The 24,389-nt window shown below is 38.4% G+C and overlaps 1 protein-coding gene across 2 annotated transcripts in view; it reads right to left on the bottom strand.

The window, feature by feature from the left end:
• LOC139950226 (uncharacterized) overlaps positions 1 to 24,389 on the bottom strand; it is a 141,291-nt gene that overhangs the window by 56,299 nt on the left and 60,603 nt on the right. For both annotated transcript variants that reach the window (XM_071948842.1, XM_071948843.1), the window contains exons 4-5: positions 20,594 to 21,061; positions 3,583 to 3,723 (exon numbers count right to left, since the gene is read on the bottom strand). In XM_071948842.1, the coding sequence (XP_071804943.1) occupies positions 3,583 to 3,723; positions 20,594 to 21,047 (595 nt within the window). In that variant the 5' untranslated portion in view covers positions 21,048 to 21,061. The remainder of the gene's footprint in view (positions 1 to 3,582; positions 3,724 to 20,593; positions 21,062 to 24,389) is intronic.

Raw genomic sequence — 24,389 nt, 5'->3', positions numbered from 1 at the left:
ACTTTACTACAAAAACCTCAATGCCACCCCTCCCAGCCAGACACTTCACAACAAAAACCTCTGTGCCGCCCCTCCCAGTCAGACACTTTACTACAAAAACCCTCAATGCCACCCCTCCCAGCCAGACACTTTACTACAAAAACCTCCATGCCCCCCCTCTCAGCCAGACACTTTACTACAAAAACCTCAATGCCACCCCTCCCAGCCAGACACTTTACTACAAAAACCTCCATGCCGCCCCTCCCAGCCAGACACTTTACTACAAAAACCTCCATGCCGCCCCTCCCAGCCACACACTTTACTACTAAAACCTACACTCCACCCCTCCCAGCCAGACACTTTACTACAAAAACCTCCACTCCACCCCTCCCAGTCAGACACTTTACTACAAAAACCTCCATGCCTCCCCCTCTCAGCCAGACACTTTACTACAAAAACCTCAATGCCACCCCTCCCAGCCAAACACCTTACTACAAAAACCTCTGTGCCACCCCTCCCAGTCAGACACTTTACTACAAAAACCTCAATGCCACCCCTCCCAGTCAAACACTTTCCTACAATAACCCCTCCATGCCCCCCCCCCCTCTCTCAGCCAGACACTTTACTACAAAAACCTCTGTGTCGCCCCTCCCAGCCATACGTATAAAGTAAGTATAAACTTGCCGGGAATTTTCTCTGGTGAATTTCAAGCCAGTATCATGAGTGATCCATTCTCATTCGGCAGATCATGCTCGCTAGCGCAAACCATCAAGTGTTAACAGATGCCATTATGTCAAGCCATGGAGCATGTATATCTACATGTGTGAACCACTCTCATGTGTCACGGCAAATCAACACTCTGGAATGACTCTGCTGTTTGCTGACCAACAAAAAGCGTGATGGCATTCAAACATTCAATTCTAGTTTTAAAAAGACAATGTATAATAATGTACAGAATTTGTATTTTGTCTTAATTTTGTATCAACAAAATAGTTATTTTCAATTAGAGAGATCACTGATTACAATGAGAGCTCACTGATTATAATGAGAACTCACTGATTTAATGAGAACTCACTGATTTAATGAGAACTCACTGATTTAATGAGAACTCACTGATTTAATGAGAACTCACTGATTATGAGAACTCACTGATTATAATGAGAACTCACTGATTGAATGAGAACTCACTGATTATAATGAGAACTCACTGATTATAATGAAAGCTCACTGATTATAATGAGAACTCACTGAGAATAATATGATTACAGATTATAATGAGAGCTTCCAGGGCCCAATTTGCTTAAGCAAGAAAATAGCATGCTTATTTAACACATGTTACTGGCTTAATGCCTTATACATTGCTTGTGTCCGGTTTTTAGCTGTTGTTTACTTAGCATCACAATTGAATGGAGTCCTGGCCGGTAATCTGTTTTTACAAGCAAGGATGTTTTTGCTTAAGCAAAATGTTTTGCTTAAGCAGCTCTATGAAATTGGGCCCATGTGTAAACTTGAATTGAAACTTAAATTTGAAACATCTTTTCAAACTACCAATCCTGCACATCCTGTCTTTAATGGCGAGATTGTTTCTCTTCTAGATTAAAGTAAAGAGGACTGTTCACTTTAATAAGTCAAGATAGTAAATTACTGTAGGGGGTAGAGGCAGGATCTCAGGACTGATCTTAATCTCGAAGATGACCAGGGGGTTAATGTTAACTAATCTTAACTTAAAGGGAAGGTTTGTCATGTTTTTAAAGAATATATTGTCTAGTTTCCAATAAGCAAAGGATACCAACAACCTGTAAATATAGTTCAAGAATTTCAGAGGCTGAGATTTGTTATAAAAACGATGGAAAAATGGCTTGAGTTTTGACACATATATGTTAGGTAATCCTGAGTCCTTGTTCAATCTGTTTGTCTGTGCTTTCTTGTTCCTTTTTATGTTCTGTTTGTCTGTCCATCATGCATTTCACCACAAGCCTGGCTTCTAGAAGATGCCTGCATACTAAATTTTCAACTCTGTCTTGTAAAAACTGGATGTATGCTTTATTCTGCAATTCATTTTGTGGGGTTATGTATTGTTAAGAAATGTTCATGAAGTATCAAAATCAATGTACGGCTTGAATCAAATTGAGCTGAATCAAAATTTTGAACAGTTCTAGTATCAACTTCATAATCAATAAGATTTCCGAGACTAAAAATAAACCATAATATTTGTTTTATTCATACAACTTCTGTAGTGTGTCAAAACCTGTAGGAATGGTATGTCAAAAGAAAAATTCTTAAAATCAACCTGCATCGGGCAAATGAATATCTTGATTCAAAGATAATTTGGAGGCATATCAGTTTGTATTCATCGTCTTTGAGTAGAGCATAAACCAATCCATCCTGCATGTGCATGCACATATCAAAGTGATATACCCTTTAAAAAGCACTAGATCATGCTATTACATACACCCTTCCCATAAACATGCCCGTTTGACTGAAACACAAAGTGATGATGGGGTTATTTGTGACGCTCACTGCCAAAACCTCTTGCTCATCAGATGGATGAGAATAAGCACTTTCAAATAACGAGAAGTGAGCAGCGTAGGATGGGAGTAATTCTCAGCATATGGAATGTTCTGAGACATCATCTCACAATCGATATCAATGCTGACGTTCCGGTTGACTTTATACTTTGAACGCCATTTCACTTTATTACTGATAAGACCCTGACTTTAGGCTTGGGGTAAAGCAAGTTATATGAATACTTGTTAAAGGGTTTTGATACTTTTTGTTTCAAGTTGGTGAAGATCAAGTTTTTAACCATGACATGAATCCCTACTCGCTGTGAATGAAGATGTTTGTAATATAATTTACCGTAGTCAATTGACCGTAGTAGTTTCAGCTTCATTAGTAGTCAAGTTTTTTAGGAAAAAAAAGTGAAATGGCAGAGCAATGTTTCCGCGAGAGTCGCTTGAATACATTTTTCAAGCTAAATTACATTCATCTCCTGAGACAAACAAATGTTTTCATGAATTTGTGTTACGTCTTTCTCACAAACGACAGCACCTTAGCAAGTAATATTTTAAGGGAAGCCTTCTATCATCATTATCTTCAAACAGGGGAACTATTTAATGTAAATCTGTGGACATTGTATTTTGTGTCGTACAGAAAGTACCTAAACCCTTTAACATGCACAGATCCAGAAATCTAGGGGAGCCTGAACTTCTTCCTCTGTTTTTTTCCGCTTGCCACGACCAACATAAAAAAAAAAGGAAAATGTTGCAATGATTATCAGGCCTGGAATTTCGCGGAGGCCATTGAGCCACGGCCTCCATTGCCCTGATCTTGGCCTTGGTGCCCTTTCGAAAATTCCCATAGACTTTAAGATTTTCCAATGGAAGTGCCCTTTTCAAAATGAAAATGGCCTTGCCCTCTAAAAGATGAAATTCCAGGCCTGGATTATTATAGTCACAGTGACCTTCTCGTTACTTTTTCAGATTTTTCTGGCATTTGTTTTTTGTAGAGAAATAGTTATTATTATTAAACACCAGTCGTGCAGTTTACCTCCACTCCTGTCCCACTCCCAACTAAATCTATCTCCAATAAATCTCCACCTACTTTTTGCTTTGCTTCCTTTCTTTGACGGCCTCCATCTTACACAGCTTTTGTTCCCGTCCAGAAAGAGTGTCTTCACGGCACAGCGACCTGACCCGTTGACCTTGATGACCCCTGACCCCATGGACATTGAGGTTAGACACCCTGTCGGACAAAAGAAAAACAAAATAAGAATTGATGCAAATCATATCGGCTTAAAGATTTCTTTTGTTGTGTTCAATGTGGCCAATGACATCCTCTTCATTGGTGATTTCTCTCTCTTATAGCCTGCAATTAAAATGTTTTAACCATTTGTAATTGTTACAACAATTACAAATGTCAATTCATAAATACCTCAGAAAGTTTCGCTATTCATATTGGTGGAGAGCACATCACGTGGGGGTGTTTAAACCTTTGATAATGACCAGTGCTTATAACCGGTTGTGAGCAGATACTCCATGCTAGTCTTGATGCAACACGTTTCTTGTTACGGGCGATGCAGGCGCTGTCGGTGAGTTGGCCGTGCTGTGTGTGAAAGGAAAACCAGAACGTGTTGCACCAAGACTATACGCACATGCGCACGAACGGAACCGCAATTCGACCCTGCCTGTTTTAAATCAGCCGTGAAAGAACTAGTACCTACCCTTTTATTCCCTTAGTAATACAATAAGGGAAAGTGACTGGGTAAATGCTACTTAAATTTTGTGTTGAACAAAGACAAATTTAACCTGCGACCTCTGGATTAATGCACAAGCACTTTACCAACAGAGCTATCTAGCCCTAGGTTGGCAGTCTCTCTATTTTGTCAACATCATTGTTCTGTGGGTGCCAGTCAGAAGCCATTTCACCTGAAACTGCCCATAAAACCATCCGTGACACCCAAATTCACAAAACAACCTGGGAAGTGGCAGCCAGGGGATCACCTTAATAGGGAGATGCAATTTGTTTTTCTTAATATCAAGTAATAAACCACAAGAGAAATGAATGGGTAAATTTTGCTTTAAAAAAAAACCCATAAAGCCATTGGACACTTTCGGTAAATGGTATTATCCAAGGCCCACACTTCGTGTATCACAATTTATATATAAAATAACAAAACTGTGAAAATTTAGGCTCAATTGGTCATCGAAGTCGGGAGAAAATAACAGGGAAACCCACTCTTGTTTCCGCACACGCTTCGCCGTGTCATGACATGTGTTTAAAATAAATCCGTAATTCTCGTTAACGAGAACTGATATTGTTTTACTGTTTTCTCAAAAAGTAAAGCATTTTCATGGAACAATATTCCAAGAGAAGTCTTTCACCATTACCTTCTGTAAACCCTGTAAATTATTTGTAAATCTGGGAACTTTTTTTTCTTTTTCTGTACCGAAAGTGTATAATGGCTTTAATCGACGAGAGCGGGATGTGAACCTGCAACCTCTGGATTAATTTGCTGATGTGGCAGGAAATTCTATCTCCCTCCCCCACCCCCCCTTTGAATTCTTCTCCACCAGCCCATGTTAAAGGAGCAAGTTGCCTTGGATCGGTCGAGTGCGAGTTGGTCTTTGAAAAGCGTTTGTAACCGTTTGATATAAAACACATATTAAGAAAGATGTTTTAAAAGTAGAATACATTGATCCACACAAACATGACTCAAAATTGCATGGTTTTCCTTTTATCTCGTTGGCTAACCATGTTAGTTCGCAAAGTAAAAGGAAATCCAAGCAATTTCGAGGCAAAATTGTGTGGATCATTGTATTCTACTTTTAAAAGATCTTTCCAATCATATGCATTTTCCAACAAACGCGGTTACAAATTCCTTTTATAGACCGATGCGTCCAATCCAAGGCAACGTGTTCCTTTAATTTCCCATATGGGGGGAAAGAATCTCCACTGGGGGAAAGATTTCCCTATAACACCATCACTCTACCAACTGAGCAGTCTAGCCCTAAAGTTTCCAGCCTTCCTCCTTTTTAAAGGCAGTGGACACTATTGGTAAGTACTCAAAATAATTACTATCATAAAACCTTACTTGGTAACGAGTAATGAGGAGAGGTTGATAGTATAAAACATTGTGAGAAACAGCTCCCTCTGAAGTGATGCAGTTTTTCGAGAAAGAAGTAATTTTCAAAAAATTTGATTCTGAGACCTCAGATTTTGAATTTATGGTCTCGAAATTAAGCATCTGAAAGCACACAACCATGGTGTGACCATGGTGCGACAAGGGTGTTTTTTTCTTTCATTAATATCTCGCAACTTCGACGACCGATTGAGCTCAAATTTTCACAGCCTTGTTGTTTTATGCAAATATTGAGGTACACCAACTATGAAGACTATAGTCTGTGACAATTACCAATAGTGTCCAGTGTCTTTAAAATTTAAAGGCAGTGGACACTGTTGGTAATTACTCAAAATAACTGTTAGCATAAAACCCTTCTTGGTAACGAGTTAGGGGGAGAGGTTGATAGTATAAAACATTGTGAGAAACGGCTCCCTCTAGTCTTTGACAATTACCAATAGTGTCCAGTGTCTTTAAACACCTCATATATAATTTCCTAGTCTTTCCTTCGACTACATAGCCATAAAACAGTGTTCATTTAATATTCCGTGCTGAGGACAGGACTTTCCCATTACGGGAATATCATCAGCCATTTCAAACATTTTTTGACTTTCTGCACTTAAGTAGTTTACTGAGAGGAAGTCATAGCAACCATGCACATCAAAAGCTCTAAACGTTAAAAAAAACATGAGGTTATTATTAACGTCTAACCACAACTGTCTTTTCTTTAAGGAGCTTCGGACCCTGGGGCCTGTTGAACTCTCAGCGTAAGTGGTCCCTCGAATATCATTCAATAATTCTCTGTCATGAGGCCAATGATACTGAAGATGATCATAAAATCGTACTGTATTGTAAAAGCTTATTTAAAGAGTTTTGGTGCCTTGTTTTTGGCCAAGACGTGAATCTCTAATCACTGTGAAAGAAGATGTATGTAACATAATTTACGCAAACAAATAGTGAAATTGTTTTTCTGATTTCTCAAAACCTACGTTGACACACCTGGTTTATGATGACAAACAGGAGAAAATACCAGCAATTAAAAAAGCATCTAAAAAGGAACCTGTTTTCAATGATCTAAAACACAGTCCTACCACATTTTAATGTCAAATTAAGCTTCAATTCATGAGAACCTGTTCTATGTTGGCAACCATGACGAGCAAAATCTACAATGCAAAATAACCGAAGTACACTGTAGCCATCCAAATTAGAAAAGCCCTGCACGTCTTTTTTCCCCCAATGAACTGAGAGATTGATTTTTCATTCAAATTTAACAACGCTTCAATCGGTTTTTCCTCCTCTCAACTCAATTTCCTTCCCCCCAATAAAATTCAATGAACGCCACCCTAGATTGGCATCACTGTGGCCTTTGACTATCATGTGAATTTGCGGACAAGAACAGCATCTGTCAGAACAGCATGCGGCCGTGAACTTTTCCCACCCCCCCCCCCCTCCTACCCCAACCCCCTTCCCAACTCCATGTTTTCAAATTAGTCCGTTACTGACCTTGCTTTTTTGTTTACTGCTCAATTGAAAAAGTGTTTTCATTTAAAATGTCAGAAGCTTCTCCACAAAAGTATATTGCCCCGACAAACCATATGCTCGTAAAATTCAATTGCAAAGCCGTGCATTCATTTTATATTGTTTTATTCTGGTACCAACTGGACACAAATTTAAACAGAATTGATTAGAGAGGTTCTTCATAATATGATGTACGTGTAAATGACAGATCGAATGAGATGAATGTCGGTGAGTTGATCATATGTTTGACCACACGAGGGCGCTTTTAAAAGGTCATTATACGTTTGGTAATGACCCAGAAAATGAGTTCCCTTTAAAAGTTTCTTGGTATGGAATACAGCAGCTTTGGGTAGCAGAATGCAATTTTGAGAAACTCAGGCCTACTGAAGTTATTGAAAAATATGTAATTTTTTATCCCCCCAAAATTTGAATATGAGAAGCATTACTGACAGTAACCATTCTCAGATTGTATAATCCAAGTGAAAATAATTCCTCCTGCTTGGACGACCGCTCCAGATTTTCGGCAAAATCTCAAAAACGCTATACACCTTTTGAAATTATGGTATGTAATTATTTTTGTTTTATGGTACATGGATAAAGGATTGGAACAAACAGTGGGTCCCAAAATTTAAACAAATACTATCTCTTTAAAGGCAGTGGACACCATTGGAAATTACTCAAAATTATTACTAGCATAAAAAAAAGGGAGAAACGGCTCCCTCTAAAGTAGCATAGTTTTGGAGAAAGAAGCAATGTTCCACGAATTTGTGATTTCGAGAAAGTCAAGCATCTGAACACACAACTTCGTATGACAATCATTACATCATCAATCAGTTGGTCTTCATTATCTCGCAACTTCGACGACCAATTGAGCTAAAAAAATTCACAGGTTTGTTATTTTATGCATAATTTGAGATACACCAAGTGAGCAGAAAAATACAAGTAACATCATCGCAAAAACAGTTTGTTTACTTGTTTTGCAACATGTGAATTTGGTTCACATACACACACTCAGCAATGTTTTTAGGAGAGTCACAACAATACGTTCATGCTAAAATAATAATTGTCTCCCGAGACGAATTTTTTTTTGTGACATTGTTTTACTCATTTCTCAAAAACTTCAGCACCTCAGCTGCAGTGTAGTAATATTTTAAGGGAAGCTTTCCACCATCAAAAGCCTTGTTGAGATATGGCGAACACAATGCTACAACACTCTAAGGTTTGGGTAAACTTGTGTATATAATGAACCATTTTTGTAGAGAGCATATCACAATCACAGAGAAGTCCCTATGCGCTTTGAGATGAAAACAAAAGAGAAGTAAAAGTTAATAGAGATGTGAAGTAAATACAAAAGCAAAATTTATATACACCCAAACCAAACAGTACACGCCCATCACGCTCGCCATACCTCAAAAAAGGCTTGTTTATCTGCGGCAATGGAATTGTCTTCTATAAAAAGTACAAAAAAAACCTTTAATCTAAGAGCAAAGCTGTTCATGTATATATTGTCATTCTGATGACATGCAGAGGACGAAAAAAAAAACTTCTATGTTTTCTCTCCTTTTTAGAAAAGAATTGTAAAAGCAAACTACCCCTCCACGGGTACACACCACCAAATAATAAAATAACAACTTTACAAAATTGGAGCCCTCACTATAACAACATCTTGAGCGATACAGTTTGTGCAAAGTGTTTTGATAAATCTAAGTTTAGCATTTCTAATTTCATTTTATGGGGGTTCGTTTGTCTGATTTTTGAATGGCAATTCATTTCGTAGCCATCTTTTGGTAATTACTTAAAGACAGTGGACACTATTGGTAATTGTCAAAGACCAGTCTTCTCTCTTGGTGTATATCAACATATGCATAAAATAACAAACCTGTGAAAATTTGAGCTCGATTGGTCGTCGGAGGTGCGAGATAATAATGAAAGAAAAAACACCATAGTCACACGAAATTGTGTGCTTTCAGATGCTTGATTTCGAGACCTCAAATTCTAAACTTGAGGTCTCAAAATCAAATTCGTGGAAAATTACTTCTTTCTCAAAAACTATGTCACTTCAGAGGGAGCCATTTCTCACAATGTTTTATACCATCAATCAATTACCAAGTCAGGTTTTATGCTAATAATTATTTTGAGTAATTACCAATAGTGTCCACTGCCTTTAAAGGCGGTGGACACTATTGGTAATTACTCAAAGTAATTAAAAGCATAAAAACAACGTAGTTTTCGAGAAAGAAGTAATTTTCCACGAATTTGTGATTTCCAGGAAATCAAGCATCTGAAAGCAAACAACTTCGTGTGACAAGGATGTTTTTTGTTTTTTTTCCATTATCTCGCAACTTCGAAGACCAATTGAGTTCAAATTTTTAACGGGTTTGAGATACACCAAGTGGGCAGAAAAATGAAAGTAACAGCTATGCAAAAACAGTTTGTTTACTTGTTTTGCAGAAAAATTTGGTTCACATACATCCTCATGCAGTAAGTAAAGTATAATAATAAAAAATACTAAATAAAAAATTTCCCCTTGTGTACAAAATTACCCAATTCAACTCCCCATTTTAAGGTTTTCTCTCAAAATTGTCATGTCAAGTTTTTGAGCAATGTTTTTAGGAGTCACATTAAAACGTTGTACATGCTAAAATAATAATCGTCTCCCGAGATGACATTTATTTTCATGACATTGTTTTACTCATTTCTCAAAAACTACAGCACCTCAGCTAGTAATATTTTAAGGGAAGCCTCCTACTACGTTCATCATTATCTTCAAACTTTGTAAGTTTAAAGTAAATCTGCAGACATTGAATTTGTACCGTATGAAAAACCTTTATTCTATGAGCGGTGATGGTATATTGCTGATAACAATCTGATGACATGCTGAGGACGAGAACAAAAAAAGCTCCTATGTTTTCTCTCCTTTTAAGGAAAATTGTAAAAGCAAACCACCCCTCCACGGATACACACCACTGGCAAATAATAAAATAACAACTTTACAAATTGGAGCCCTCACTATAATAACATCTTGAGTTAAACATTGTTTTGATAAATCTAAGTTTAGCGTTTCTAATTTCATTTTATGGGGTCCGTTTGTCTGATTTTTGTATGGCAGTTCATTTCAAAGTTGTCTTTTTTTAATAGCTGTTCGCTGCTGCAAGGCCAAGAAAATAGTTAATAAAGTCGTGCTTGTTTCTGTTTTTTCATGAAATTTATACACTGTATTCTTGAAACGAATGTTACAGATCATTTTTACTATGTATCTATCTTCATAATTCCCTCTATTCTTACTCAAATATTTTGGGCACCATATCAGCAGGGCCCAATTTCATAGAGCTGCTTAAGCACAAAATTTTGCTTAAGCAAAAAATTCATTGCTGAGTAAAATCAGATTACCGGCCAGGACTCCACTCAATTGTTATGCTTAGTAAACAACAGCTAGATACTAGTCATAAGCAATGTATATGGCATGAAATTTTGGCCAGTAACATGTGTAAAATAAGCGAGCTATTTTCGTGCTTAAGCAAATTTTTTGCTTAAGCAGCTCTATGAAATTGGCCCCAGGTAACTGGCAAAAGAAAATGAATTGATTTTACCCACCCATGATGTCTTCTAAGTACTTTTCCCAAATCCAGTAAAAAAAACAAAAACACAGACCTATCTATTACTCCGGTGGGATTCGAACCCCATTCCAGAGCAGATGTCTAACCACTAGACCACAGACACTGCCCATTAGCATGATGCAATTTGAATCCAATATCCCAGCCAGTTCTAGGTTCAAAGTTCATTCTATTTCCACAGTATCACATAATTTAAAACAATTATCACTCAAGAGCGATCAGTTCAAAGAATACAACACAGTAAAGATATATCAAGATGAAAATAAATATGATACCGCAGAGGGATTCATTTTAGAAGTAGAGCTTTGTGAGGCAATGATCCTGTACGTGTTGTCAAGTCGAGTCGCAAGTCAATGAAATTGGCGAATCGAGTCTGACTTAAGCCCGGTTCATACTTCCTGCGGATGCGAACGCAATACAAATTTTGATGTCACAAATTCCCAACTAATAATTTGCGTCAGTTGACTTGTGCTTAACGCCTGCGTAATGTGACATCAAAATTTGTATCGCATTCGCAGGAAGTATGAACTGGGGCTTCAGTCACCGACTCCGGTCAACAACACTGATATCAGCAAAGAGTACTTAAGGTCCTCGACTTTTACCTGGGCGTGCAAAGTAAAATTGTTTATCGAAGAATGCAGTACGCAGTCAAATTGAGTTCCTTGAAAACACAACAAGCATCATAACTATTGTAATGTTATTTTACCCTTAGGCCTAGAGTGATAATATGTGACAGCACATAACTGTTGTATAACTTGTTACTACAAATACTTTTTTTGTCCATTCTCAGGCAGAATTTAACCCTTTCTGCAATGAAATTAAAAGTGGCAGAATCTTTCAAACACAGCCATCTTGAAACACAATTGTGCACATTAAATTGCTATTGACCTTTTTGCAAAGCACAATTCTATTACGTTTTTCTCTCAGGCACAATGTGTATTTATATCATGGCATTTGAACAATTTTATTAAATTTTCTCTAGGAATTATTTCAAATAAAATATGTTAAAGGCACTGGACACCTTTTTCCTGCATGGACATATTTGCTCTGGATATTCGGCGATTTCTCAAAAGTCTTAGTGTATATGTCTTCGTTTTTATAGGATTAAACCAATCGAACACATCCCAAAACCAAAGGTATACTTTACGCTACATATCTTACTAGAAATTGTGCAGTTGCACAACGGCTACCTTTTCAAGGGGGGGGGGGTGAGAGGAATGGCCAGCCCGCATCCCCAAGTTCAGCATCCATGGCCTATGCTAAGTATATAGCTGTTAAGCCTGCCGTCGATTTCACAAAACTCTTCCTCACTTAAGATTAATCTTAGGACTTAGGACGAGTCCCAAACCTGCAGAGTAGCATGCAGACCTTAAGATTAATCCTAAGTTAGGACGAGTTACTCGTCCTAACTCGAGATAAGACGAGTCCTAACTCTTTGTGAAATCGTCGGCTGGCTCATACTTCCTGCAAATGCGATACAAATGCTAACATCACAGCTCCACTTTTCGCTGCAAATGATTTCGCAGGAGTTGAGCACAAGTCAACTGATGAGAATTATAAGTATGAACCGGGCTTTACAATCACTTCACCCAAAGGAGTGTTGCCACCCTTTAATCAGTAGCGCTCGTAATGTGAAAAATATTCCAGCGGCTGCTTCATTAATACAAACTGACCATGTATCTAAGTCAATGAGACAAGTTCTTCTTAGGCCAAATAATAAATAAAAAACAGTTGATCGTCCCCTCCCTCATTCTTTTTTGAGGCCACATCCTTTTTTCTTTTTTTTTCTTTTTTTACTTCTTTTTTTTTCTTCAAAAAGACAACTTTGCTGTGTATTTCTCATTAAACTTACTAATCTTTTAACAACTTGTATCAATATAAACCACAAGGGAAACTGACTCACTGGGTAAATTTTTAATCGACTTTTGGGGTTGAACAAAGAATTGACTAGAGTGGGATTCACACCAACGACCTCCGGATTAACGTGCCGGCGCTCTTTAAGAACTTGTAACTACATATAAGTGGTGACTTTAAACCAAAGAATCGGTGGCCAGTTTGAATTGAAATGTTTGGCAGCCACGATTGTAAGAAATAAAAAATAAAAAATAAAAAGGCCCTCCTCCTCTTTTTGAAAAAACCTGGACGATCAACGGGTATTTATTTTTTTTACTTGGCATCATAGGGGGAGTGGAAATCCATTAATGGAGTCCTCATATGATATGATTATTTCAAACTACAGACAAAAGGTTGAGTGATGCACTTGGGACGATTTCCGGGAGACCGACTCTCTTCAAGCCGCCTGATTGAATTGACAGCTTGACCAATCGTTCTCTTTCTAATGGAGTCAGGATTAAATGCTCACAGTTGTTTACCATAGGCCCACTTTCATAAAGCTGTTTAGCAGAAAATGCTGCTTAGTAAATTTGTTGGCAACAGTAAAAAAAAAAAAAAAAAAAAAAACTTCACGGAATATGGGCTGGTAACCAGTTTCTGCTTAGCAGAATTCTTTTTGCATTTTAGGAAGATTTGGTTATACTAGTTTGTCATTATTTCTGCGTATTTTAGGAAGATTTTGTTACTATTATTTTTTTGTTCATAGAGCTGCTTCAGGAGAAAAAAATTGTTTCTGCTTAAAAGATTTCTGCTTGAGCGGGATACTAGTCCCAGTTTGTACATGTGACCTGGGCCCAATTTCATAAAGCCTGTAAGCAACAAAATTTGCTTAGCATGAAATTTCTTCCTTGGTAAAAACTGGATTACCAACCAAATTTCCATTTGTTGCATATTGCTTGTTACTGGTATTCAGCTGTTGTCTGCTTATCCTAAAAATCGCAGGCAATTTGGTCGCTAATCCTGCTTTCATAAAGAAAGATTTTTCATGCAAAGCAAATTTTGGTGCTTACAGGCTTTATGAAATTGGGCCATGGTGGTTTGGATGGTAAAACCTTTTGCTGGTAAGTCAGATTGTGTTGTTCTCAATGGACCGTGCTGCGCTCGCGAAGCTCTTTTGCAAGTTAGATTTGAATGATGTCCAGTTCAAATTCCCTGCTCATGTCACATGTGACTGCTTAATTGCAATTCAATGCTGCTACAAGTATGTCAAGAGGTTGGGGCAAGCTTCTGCATTAGTTTAAGAAGGAACAACAACCAAATAGAGCAATTGCAAAGCAAAATACTTCACAAAATGTATCAGTTTACTACTCAAAAATCATCATTTGCCACTGTTCAGTCTAAATCTTTTGCTATGCAAGTGTGTGTCTGACGAAATTGTTCCCAGAACCACAAGTAATTCATCTTTATTACTTTTATGTACCTGTACGATGATACTCCCAATAGGGACGGTTATTCCAACCTTTGTTTGCTTAGGTACAAGGGTGAATATCGACACAATTACAGCCTTATAACGATGGACAAGTTATGATTCTACACCTAAAACTACCAAATGTGGCCTACCACAAGGTACGTCTGTGGATTTTTCTGTGCATCAGCTTGGTCGACTTAAAGCCATTGGACCCTTTCGGTAAACAGTGTTGTCCAAGGCCCACACTTTGTGTACCACAACTTCTATATCAAATAACAAACCTGTGAAAATTTAGGCTCAATCGATCATCGGAGTCGGGAGAAAACAACGGAAAAACCCACCCTTGTTTCCGCGCGTTTCGCCGTGTCATGACGTGTGTTTAAAATAAATCCGTAATTCTCGTTAACGAGAATTTATTTTGTTTTGCTGTTTTCTCAAAAAGTAAAGCATTCCATGGAATAATATTTCAAGAGAAGTCTTTCACCATTGCCTTCTGTAAACCCTGTAAGTTATTTGTAAATCTGTGAACTTTTTTTTTTTTTTCTGAACCGAAAGGGTCCAATGGCTTTAAGTCGCCAATGGTAAAAACGAGGGGGGGGGGGTGAGTGCAACTGACAAATGTCGCCCATCCATGGTAATGAGTTCCGTCAGACAAAAGTCGCCAATGGTAAGAAAGGGGTAAACATTCCTGGTCCTAATTTCATAGCTCTGCTTACCGTAAGCAAAGGAAGCAGGGAATTTTTGTTTGGGCGCGCCATACACCACGTTACAAGGCATTCGTCTCTTACACAGCTAGCGCAGAAGCGGAGAATGGCGAAAGTGCAGAATTCGGCGGTAAGCAGAGCCATGAATTTGGGCCCAGATCACAAATCACTACAAGGGCAAAGACAAAACAATAAAGTAACACTACATGTGTATTCCCAAAGCAACATTAGTCCCTGTGCAGAATGGATTTGTATTACCTTGCATACGTTTTGATCGTGTTTTGTTTTAGGAATCCTCAATTTATTTATGAATTCATCCCATGTGTAGATTCAGTGTACACGCTAAATGTTAATTGCTCATGCCTTATTTATGACAGCTAATCTTCCACAATAAGCCTCATCTGTCAGCTCAATCCCTCCACTCATCATAGGTTCTTAAGGGACGTGGGAGGCGGACACTTTTCTTAGAGCCTTTTTGTAATAAAATAATATACTTAAAAAGAGCAACTTTGTGCAGGAGGGCATATTGGATTTCTTACTCCTACACTCAAGTGTTTTTTTCTTACTTTTTTTTTCTCAAGAGACGTGGGAGGATTGTATAAAGGCCGCTTTAAAATTATCAAAAAGGGAAAACTTGGAATAACCATTTAAAAAAACCTGTTGCAGTGTTAAAAAATTGTTGATTTTTTTTCAATTGAGGATAATGAACTTTATAATCTTTCTGTTTTGCCTTTGGGGAACTCCCCTTACGTCAATCACTCTGCCCCTTCCTTAAACCCTTTTTTATGATGATGTACGAACAACTTCTGAAAAAATACAAAACTAGAAAATACTCTTTGCAATTGTTTATTGGATGGGGAACATTTGTCTTTCTCATCTCTCTATTTTGGTTTAGGAGGCAACACCCTCTTCTTCTTTGTTTAACCTCCTCCACCCGTAAAGACACTGGATACTATTGGTAATTGTCAAAGACCCGTCTTCTCACTTGGTGTATCTCAATATATGCACAAAATAACAAACCTGTGAACATTTGGTCGGAATAGTTGCAAGTATGGAAGAAAAACCTTGTCACACAAAGTTGTGTGCTTTCAGATGCTTGAATTTGAGACCTCAACATCAAAATCCGAGGTTTCAAAATCAAACTCTATGATTCTAGTGAGAAATAAATTCTTTCTTGAACAAAAACTACGTTACTTCAGAGGGAGCCGTTTCTCACAATGATGTATATTATCAACAGCTCTCCAATGCTTGTTCCAAGTACATTTGAGTACTTTGAGTAGTTACTTATAGTATCAGTGCCCTTAATCCTGCCCCAACCTTAATTTGTTTTTTTAATCTAAGGTTTGCATATCTACATACTGAAAAAGTAATATAACTAGAAAACAAACTTGCAGTATTTTTCTACTTTGGGGGGAGGGTGTTGAATTCCTGTCAATTTTCATTTTGGGGAACTCCGACTTGCATCCAAAAACCACGCTCTGTCCATAAATCCTTCTTTTTTTTTATTTCTTTTTTTTACAATTATAAACCTCCGACTCTAGTGCTCGGGCCGAGTTTGTTGTTTTAGATTCAGGGATTCCAACATTTACAAATCCCGGACTTGTGCTAAATCTTTCAACTGTTCAGCTTTGCTGACCTAAATAAAACAGACTTCTTATTCTGAATCTTAAACAAAATATTAATGAGCCATTCAATTGTGGGGGGGGGGGGGGGGGGGAAGGGGTGCTTAAAGTTTCATAAGGGCTGTCCCCCTGGGATCAGATGACCTGGAAAAGTGTGTACTCTGATACCATACTGACAACTGAACAGGGGAGTCCGATATCTAAAACAACGGCAAGCTGTAAAAACTGCATCATTAAAAGGGAATTAAAACATTTGGAAAGGCCACATAAACAAATAAAATTGTTGATCGTCCCCACCAGACCATTCAAAACCCCCCGACCCCATTTATTTGTATTTATTTTATTTATTATTTTTTTTCCCGTGTCTGGATATCTCTTTATACTTTTACTGCCGCGATTTTTCAGCTGATATTTTTTTCAAAATGTACAGGTTTGAAAAGATGTTTAAAGAAGGTTTTTATTCATGTTAGCAAATCACGAACAATTCTTCAACTTGGGCTACACTGTGCTTAGTTGTTTGAAAAAAGTTTACAGAAAATGTCATCTAGGAGTTAAATTTGTTTGACAAAACTATTGAAAACATCAAAAACACACAATTAACCCTCTGTTTTATAGTGACTGTGATGATTTCTTTATTCTTGATTTCATGTTTGGCATGTCAACAAAACTTTTTTTAGAAAGAAAAAGAAAAAAAAACTCCTTCCCTCACCCATCCGCAAAAAAAAGGGACTATCAACAATTTGTTTCTATGTGGCCTAATCACACTGAAAACCAATGGCAGTCGTGTTTCCCCAAGAAACTCAGTTCATCACCCCCAAAAGTTAAAGGAACATGTTGCCTTGGATCAGTCGAGTTGGTCTTTGAAAAGTGTTTGTAACTGTTTTTTGTAAAATGCATATGCTAGAAAGATGTTGTAAAAGTAGAATACAATGATCCACACAAACATGCCTCGAAATTGCGTGGTTTTTCTTTTACCTCGTCGACTAGCACGGTCGGCCATTTATGGGAGTCAAATTTTTGACTCCCAAAAATGGCCGACCGTGTTAGTTCGCACAGTAAAAGGAAAACCACGCAATTTCGAGGCAAACTTGTGTGGATCATTGTAATCTACTTTTAAAACATCTTTCCAACCATATGCATTTTATTAAAAAAAGGTACAAACGCTTTTTATAGACCAACTCGTCCGATCCAAGGCAACGTGTTCCTTTAATGCCGGTAAAAACTTACTATGTTGGATATACATCAGCTTTAGATAGTTTTATTTCAAAGTAACATGGTTTATAGAAAAAGACCAGGGGCCAATTTCTTAGAGCTGCTTAAGCAAAAACGTTGCTTATAAGCACGAAAATAGCTCACTTATTTTACACATGTTATTGGCAAAAATTTCATGCAATATACATTGCTTGTGACTGGTATTTAGCTGTTGTTTACTTAGCATACCAAATGAGTGGAGTCTTGGCCGGTAATCTGATTTTACTAAGCAAGGATTCTTTTGCTTAAGCAAAATTTTGTGCTTAAGCAGCTCTATGAAATTGGGCCCTGAACTCTCTCTCTCTGATGACTTGAAGTTGAAGCTCTAAACCCCTAGGGCATGACACCCTAACTATGACACCTCAGGCCTGTATGCTTCGTTTTTAAAATGGCAAGGACACCAAGGCATTTTCTTTTCCGGTAGAGGGCACCCTATGAGGAAATTGTACATTTCTACTGGATCATTTCAAGGGCACCAAGGTTTAATGTCCAGGACGCTTCTAGGCAATCGCCTTTATTGCCTCCGTGAAGTAGCAGGCCTTGACTAACAATAATACGGAGACTGCAAACATAGGATGGGATAGCTCAGTTGGTAGAGCATTTTCACCTTAAAGCCATTGGACACTTTCGGTAAACAGTTTTGTCCAAGGCCCACACTTCGTGTATCACAACTTATATATAAAATAACAAACCTGTGAAAATTTAGGCTCAATCGGTCATCGGAGTCGGGAGAAAATAACGGGAAAACCCATTCTTGTTTCCGCACGTTTCACCGTGTCATGACATGTGTTTAAAATAAATCCGTAATTCTCGCTATCGAGAATTGATATTGTTTTAATGTTTTCTCAAAAAGTAAAGCATTTCATGGAATAATATTTCAAGAGAAGTCTTTCACCATTACCTTCTGTAAACCCTGTAAATTATTTGTAAATCTGTGAACTTTTTTTTTTTTCTGTACCGAAAGTGTATAATGGCTTTAAAGGCACCCTATATGAGGAAATTGTACATTTCTAAAGGAGCATTTCAAGGGCACCAAGGCAATGGACAGGGGGCACAGAAGCAATCCGAAATATCAAGCCCGACACTTACTACTATGTATCATTATCTCAGATGAGACACTTGACACTTTTTGTAAAATCTATCTTTTATAATTCAGCTTTTCATATTTTTATAGACTTGTGTGGCTTGTAGTGTTTGTTTGTGTCTGTTTGATGGTAGATAATAATTACATGTAAACTTGTTGTAGAAAAGGCTGAAATGAATTTCCCACCGTGGATAATAAAGTGAATTGAAATTGAAATTGATAACAGCATTTTTTATGACCATTATTTTTGTATCGTGACTCTGAGCCTGAATGAAGAGGAAGTATTCATGAAAACTGCACCAGCCTCTTGCGTTCATGACCAAACGAAACGGCAGATTCCCGACTCGACAGGAAATAAATAAATAAGTATTCATGAAAGCTGCACCAGCCTCTTGCGTTCATGACCAAACAAAACGGCAGATTCCCGACTCGACAGGAAATAAATCCTGAACTGCCTCATTAATAATTAGACCTTCACCTCCAATCGACGTCATCTCACGTCGCCTTGTGACAGATGCACAAATCAACCCCACCCTAAACATATAGATACGTCTGCAGGTAACCACAGTCCCTTCCTACCTAATGTAGTCATACACATGAAGTTGCCTAGATAAATCAAACTTGTCCAGACTCATTTTAAGGGGACGTTAACAAGAAAAAGGGGTTTTGCCAGGGTCTAGCCGATACTTCACGGAGGCAAACACCTTTCGAAAACGAAGCATGCAAACCTGGGTTTTATCTGTTTCTATATAAAGAAACAAACTAAACCTTTCCACTTGTTGATCTACACCTTCCAAGTTTATAAGGACAAAATCGTGCAGCCCAAACGAAAATATTCAATCACCAAAGTTATATCTTTTCCAACATAGCACCAAGACTCTGGAATTCACTTCCTGAAGACCTCAGACAAATGCACATCACTCTTCTCCAGCAGAAGCTGAAAACACACTTGCTTTCCCAATAAATGGACAACACTTTAACTTAACTTCTACTAGACAGGCGTCCTTTGAATGGTTTACAGGAAAGTGTGCTTACAAATGCTGTATTATTATTATTGGTTCGAATCCCACTCTAGTCAATTCTTTGTCAAACCCCCAAAAAACATTTTCAAAAATTTACCCAGTCAGTTTCCCTTGTGGTTTATATTGATATCTGAAACAAAAAATCGCATCCCCCTTAAGATGATCCCCTGGCTGCCGCTTCCGAGTTTGTTTCGTAATTTGGGTGTGATCCCTGGCTACACGGCAGTTAACGGTTGTATGGCTTCTGACTGGCACCCCCGAACAAAGATATTGACAAAATAGGGACACCGCCGACATAGCTCAGTTAGATAGCTCAGTTGGTAGAGCGCCGGCACGTTAATCCGGAAGAGTTGGTTCGAATCCCACTCTAGTCAATTCTTTGTTCAACCCCAAAAATCATATTATTATTATTATAACATCTTTCCTTTAAAGTGCTGGACACATTGCTAATTACTCAAAATAATTGCCAGCATAAAAACTTACTTGGTAACAAGCAATGGAGAGCTGCTGATAGTATAAAACATTGTGAGAAACAGCTCCCTATGAAGAAAACAAGTTTTGAGAAAGAGGAAATTTCTCACTCAGTTATGAATGGGCTTCAGGCCTGAAGTCTATTAAATATTTTTTAGGCATCTAAAAAGTAGAACAATTTGTGCAACAAGGTTTTTTTAGTCTCTTACAAATATGATGCCCAATGGAGTTCAGATTTTCACAGGTTTGTTATTTTATGCATATTGTTGAGATACACCAAGTGAGAAGACTGGTCTTTGACAATTACCAAAGGTGTCCATCATCCTTTAAAAGTACGATCCACCATCAAAACTTAATCTGATGTAAAACCTAAATTCTACTTTCGAGACAACCAAAGAATAACTTACTTGCGATATCGGTATCATCCATGTCTTCCTCCTCCTCGCTCACACTGTTCTCAATCCAACTATCGGTGCTCCCTAGCGATCCACTCGTCCCCAGCGTCCTGTCGGTACCGAGCTTCTTGGCCCGCGGGAACCTCGGCAGCCAGACGTCGTCGGCAGAGTCCTCGTGCCGATGCGGTTTGATCTCCGGCGTCCTACACCTCAGAGTGCCGTTGTGCCGCGGCGAGGAGCACTCTAACTGTGACGTGGAGTTAAACCCGCTATCTTGCTCATCTGGGGAGAAGCCGTCAGACAGCCTGGGGACCCGCCCCGGCTCGCCCCGACCCGTCGGGGGTTCCCTCTCTTCAAGGATGGAGTCTTCCGACCCGCCCAGGGAGGCGATGGAGCGGGTGCGATTTGAACATGATGAGTCGGATGAGTCCATGCGGAGTTGATGAATTGGGGGTGTTGAATTCATAATGCCGAGCAGATCTGGAAAAGAAATAAGAAGAAAAAAAAAACATTCCTAGATCAGGTTAATGTGAAATCAATGAAGCTGATCTTTAGGAATGGATGACTCTTCAGCGTTGGAATGCATAACTTGACACAACGTAATGCAACTGTCATCATATATAATAACACAAACTTACACTGTTTTCTCAAAATCTTGAAAAGTAACCTGCTACTATATCAAGCTAATTGAAAGTTAACGAACAGAGTGGGCTAAATTCAATATGAACATTGATTAGCTTTGATCTGAAGCTTAATCATTATTTTTAAAGTCACCACCAGTACCAATCCTCGACATGATTATTTCCGTCTGAACTAGTGTCAAAGTCCAGAAGATTTATGCAGTATTCATGCGATGATGCCTGATACTTTACGGCCATTGCCTCCATGACCCTTGGTCATTGCCTTGGTGCCCTTGAAATGCTCCAATAGAAATTTACAATGTCCTCATAGGGTGCCATTTACCAAGGAGAAAAATGCCTTGGTGCCCCTCTACTTTCAAAAGCGAAACATACAGGCCCTAGTATTTGAAGACCTCTCATAAAAATCAAACACTTTTAATCTTTGGCTGTGCTACGTGGTCAAGTATGGGTCGATAAAGCTGGCTGCCAAAGGCCCCTTTGCATGCCTGCGGCTCAAGCATGCCGCAGCCACGTCCTTGTCAATTCAGCTGAATAAACTTTCTTCTTCCAAAGTAAAAAATCAAAACCAAAAAGTTGCATCCCCTTTAGAGTGATTTCTGTACTGCCGCTTCCCAGGTTGAATCGTAAACTTCGTCCTGATACCTGGCTTCAAAGCAGTTAAAGATTGAATGGCTTCTGGCTGGCAACTCACCAACCCCTCCCCCACCAAAAAACATATTAACAAAGTAGGAAGTCCACCAACACAAGGGCTAGACAGCTCTGTTGGTACAGTTTAGTACCGACGCAATCAAAACCAAGGTCCCAGGTTCGAAACCTACTGTAGTAAATTTGTCATTGTTCACCCCCACATTGAGGAAAGAAGAAAAAAAGAACCCCGTAAAAATAATGGACTTTCCCTTATAGTGACGCACACACACAGAGGAGACCGAGTATCGTGACTACACACCAACACCTGTAGTACCAGCTAAGGTTGACCTCATTTATTTATTGTGCGTCACTTCACAGAGACACAAAAACCCCCGCATTATAGTTGTGATTTTTTCCCCTCATTAAAATTCATTGGCTGATGAATAAAGCATAATTCGGCTTCATAAACATAGTTATTTTGTTCGGAGGTCAATTTCATATTCCCCCTCCTAATGGTTTTTTGATATGACAATCATATGAGTCATACGATACTCATTTTCACAGAAATCTTCTCCAGTCCTGTATGAACAATAGTCACCATAGCTCAAATTCAAAACTGGACCGCCAGCCAGAGGCCAATGATTTTAGCCTCGGGCCAGTTTACCAGCCAAAATACCATGTCACCTGTACAGTTTGGGACTGGTATCCTGCTCATTTTCTGCTAAGCAACAAATTTTTAAGCGATATGGTCTGGTTCAGCAGGTCTACAAAATTTGGCCCAAGAGGTGTTTTTTTTTCTTCTTTGAGTCAGGTTTTTTTTTGACAAATTGAATAGACAATACGCAAAATTAATCAAATCGTTGGTTTTTATCTTCTTCTGAGAAAACCACCTTTCAGCACCAAATCTTCCCAGACGTTGAAGGTATGGACTAGTCACACTTTGTGTTTCATTTACTTTAATTTTTTGTTTGAGTCTAGTGAAATATATTATAGACAATGCGCAAGATAAATCAAATTGTTTCCGTTTACTGTTTTAGCCCCAAATCTTCCCAGACGTTGAAGGTATGGACTAGTCACACTTTTTGCATAGGTGCTTCAATTTTATTTTAGTCTGGTGACGTATGTAATAGACAGTACGCAAAATTAATCAAGTTTTTTTTTCTTTCTTCGTAGAGAGACCCCTTTCAGCCCCATAACCTTCCCAGACGTCGATGGTATGGACTAGACACGTAGGTGCGTTAATTTTATTTTGAGTCGGGTGACGTATTTAGTAGACAATACGCTAAATTAATCAAGAGGTTTTCTTCTTAGCAAAACCCTTTCAGTCCCGACTCTTCCCAGACGTCAGATAAGATTTGGACAATCTTGTCTCTTTAGCATTATCTCCCGCAGCACATCTGATGGGAGACAGTGATGAACCATGTATCATAAGATCAGTAGACCTCTGTAGACAGGATATTAAACCAACCCGGGCAGAGATGTTATCTTCAACAGATGTTAGCTTCCATCCCATTCAAAGGCTATCCCGAAACGGGTTTTCTGATCAAAATCTTCCGCCCTAAAAGCGGAGTGTTAAAGGCACTTAGACTCACAAAGCAGGTTTGTGATCTATGAGAAAGTGATTTTTTTATGTGTGTTTTTTTTGTAATTGTTTAACAAAGTCTACCTGAGCTAAACATTTTTAAAGGCACTGGACACTATTTGTAAATAATCAAAATAGTCGTAAGCATAAAAACTTACTTGGTAATGAGCAATGGATAGCTGTCGATAAGTGAAACATTGTGAGAAACGGCTCCCTCTGAAGTAACGTAGTTTTTGAGAAGGAAGTAATTTTCCACGAATTTGATTTTGAGACCTCGGAATTAGATTTTGAGGTCTCGAAACCAAGCATCTGAAAGCACACCTCTTCGTGTGACAAGGGTGTTTTTTCTTTCATTATTATCTCGCAACTTCGACAACCAATTTAGCTCCAATTTTCACAGGTTTGTTATTTTATGCATATGTTTTTGAGATACATCATGTGAGAAGATTGGTCTTTGACAATTACCAATAGCGTCCAGGGTCTTTAAGCATTCACCGGTCAATTCAAATTCATTGGGTCGTAAAGATCATTCAATTTTGCAAAAGCCAGTAGCAAGTGAGTTAAAAAGACTTTCTTTTTCAAATCAGCATCCAGATAACTGAACTTTAAAAGGTAAACTCCTTCAGACAGCTCAATAATGTCTCAGAACAGTACAAGATTGATGATGTTCCTTCCTCTGTGGTTGATCAAACAAGTTTCCATCCCACCCCCTTGATCCCAAATTTCCTTTAATTACAGACTCCGTTTCAACCCCCATCAATCAAGGAGCTCTTGACCTTCCCTTAAAGGAACATTACAGAATTGGTTTTGCTAGCAAACAAGTTGCTGGCAGTGTATTAAGCACTTTATGTAATCCACCATAAACATAAACTGACAAACCTGTAGAAGTTTGAGATTGATCGACCATCTGGGTCATGAGAGAATAGTAAAAGACAGATTACACATTTTTGCATTGCAT

Source organism: Asterias amurensis, chromosome 18 (assembly GCF_032118995.1).
Source record: "Asterias amurensis chromosome 18, ASM3211899v1".
Taxonomy (NCBI): domain Eukaryota; kingdom Metazoa; phylum Echinodermata; class Asteroidea; order Forcipulatida; family Asteriidae; genus Asterias; species Asterias amurensis.
Note: the sequence above shows the minus strand (reverse complement) of the source record. Positions and strands in the feature narration are given on the sequence as shown.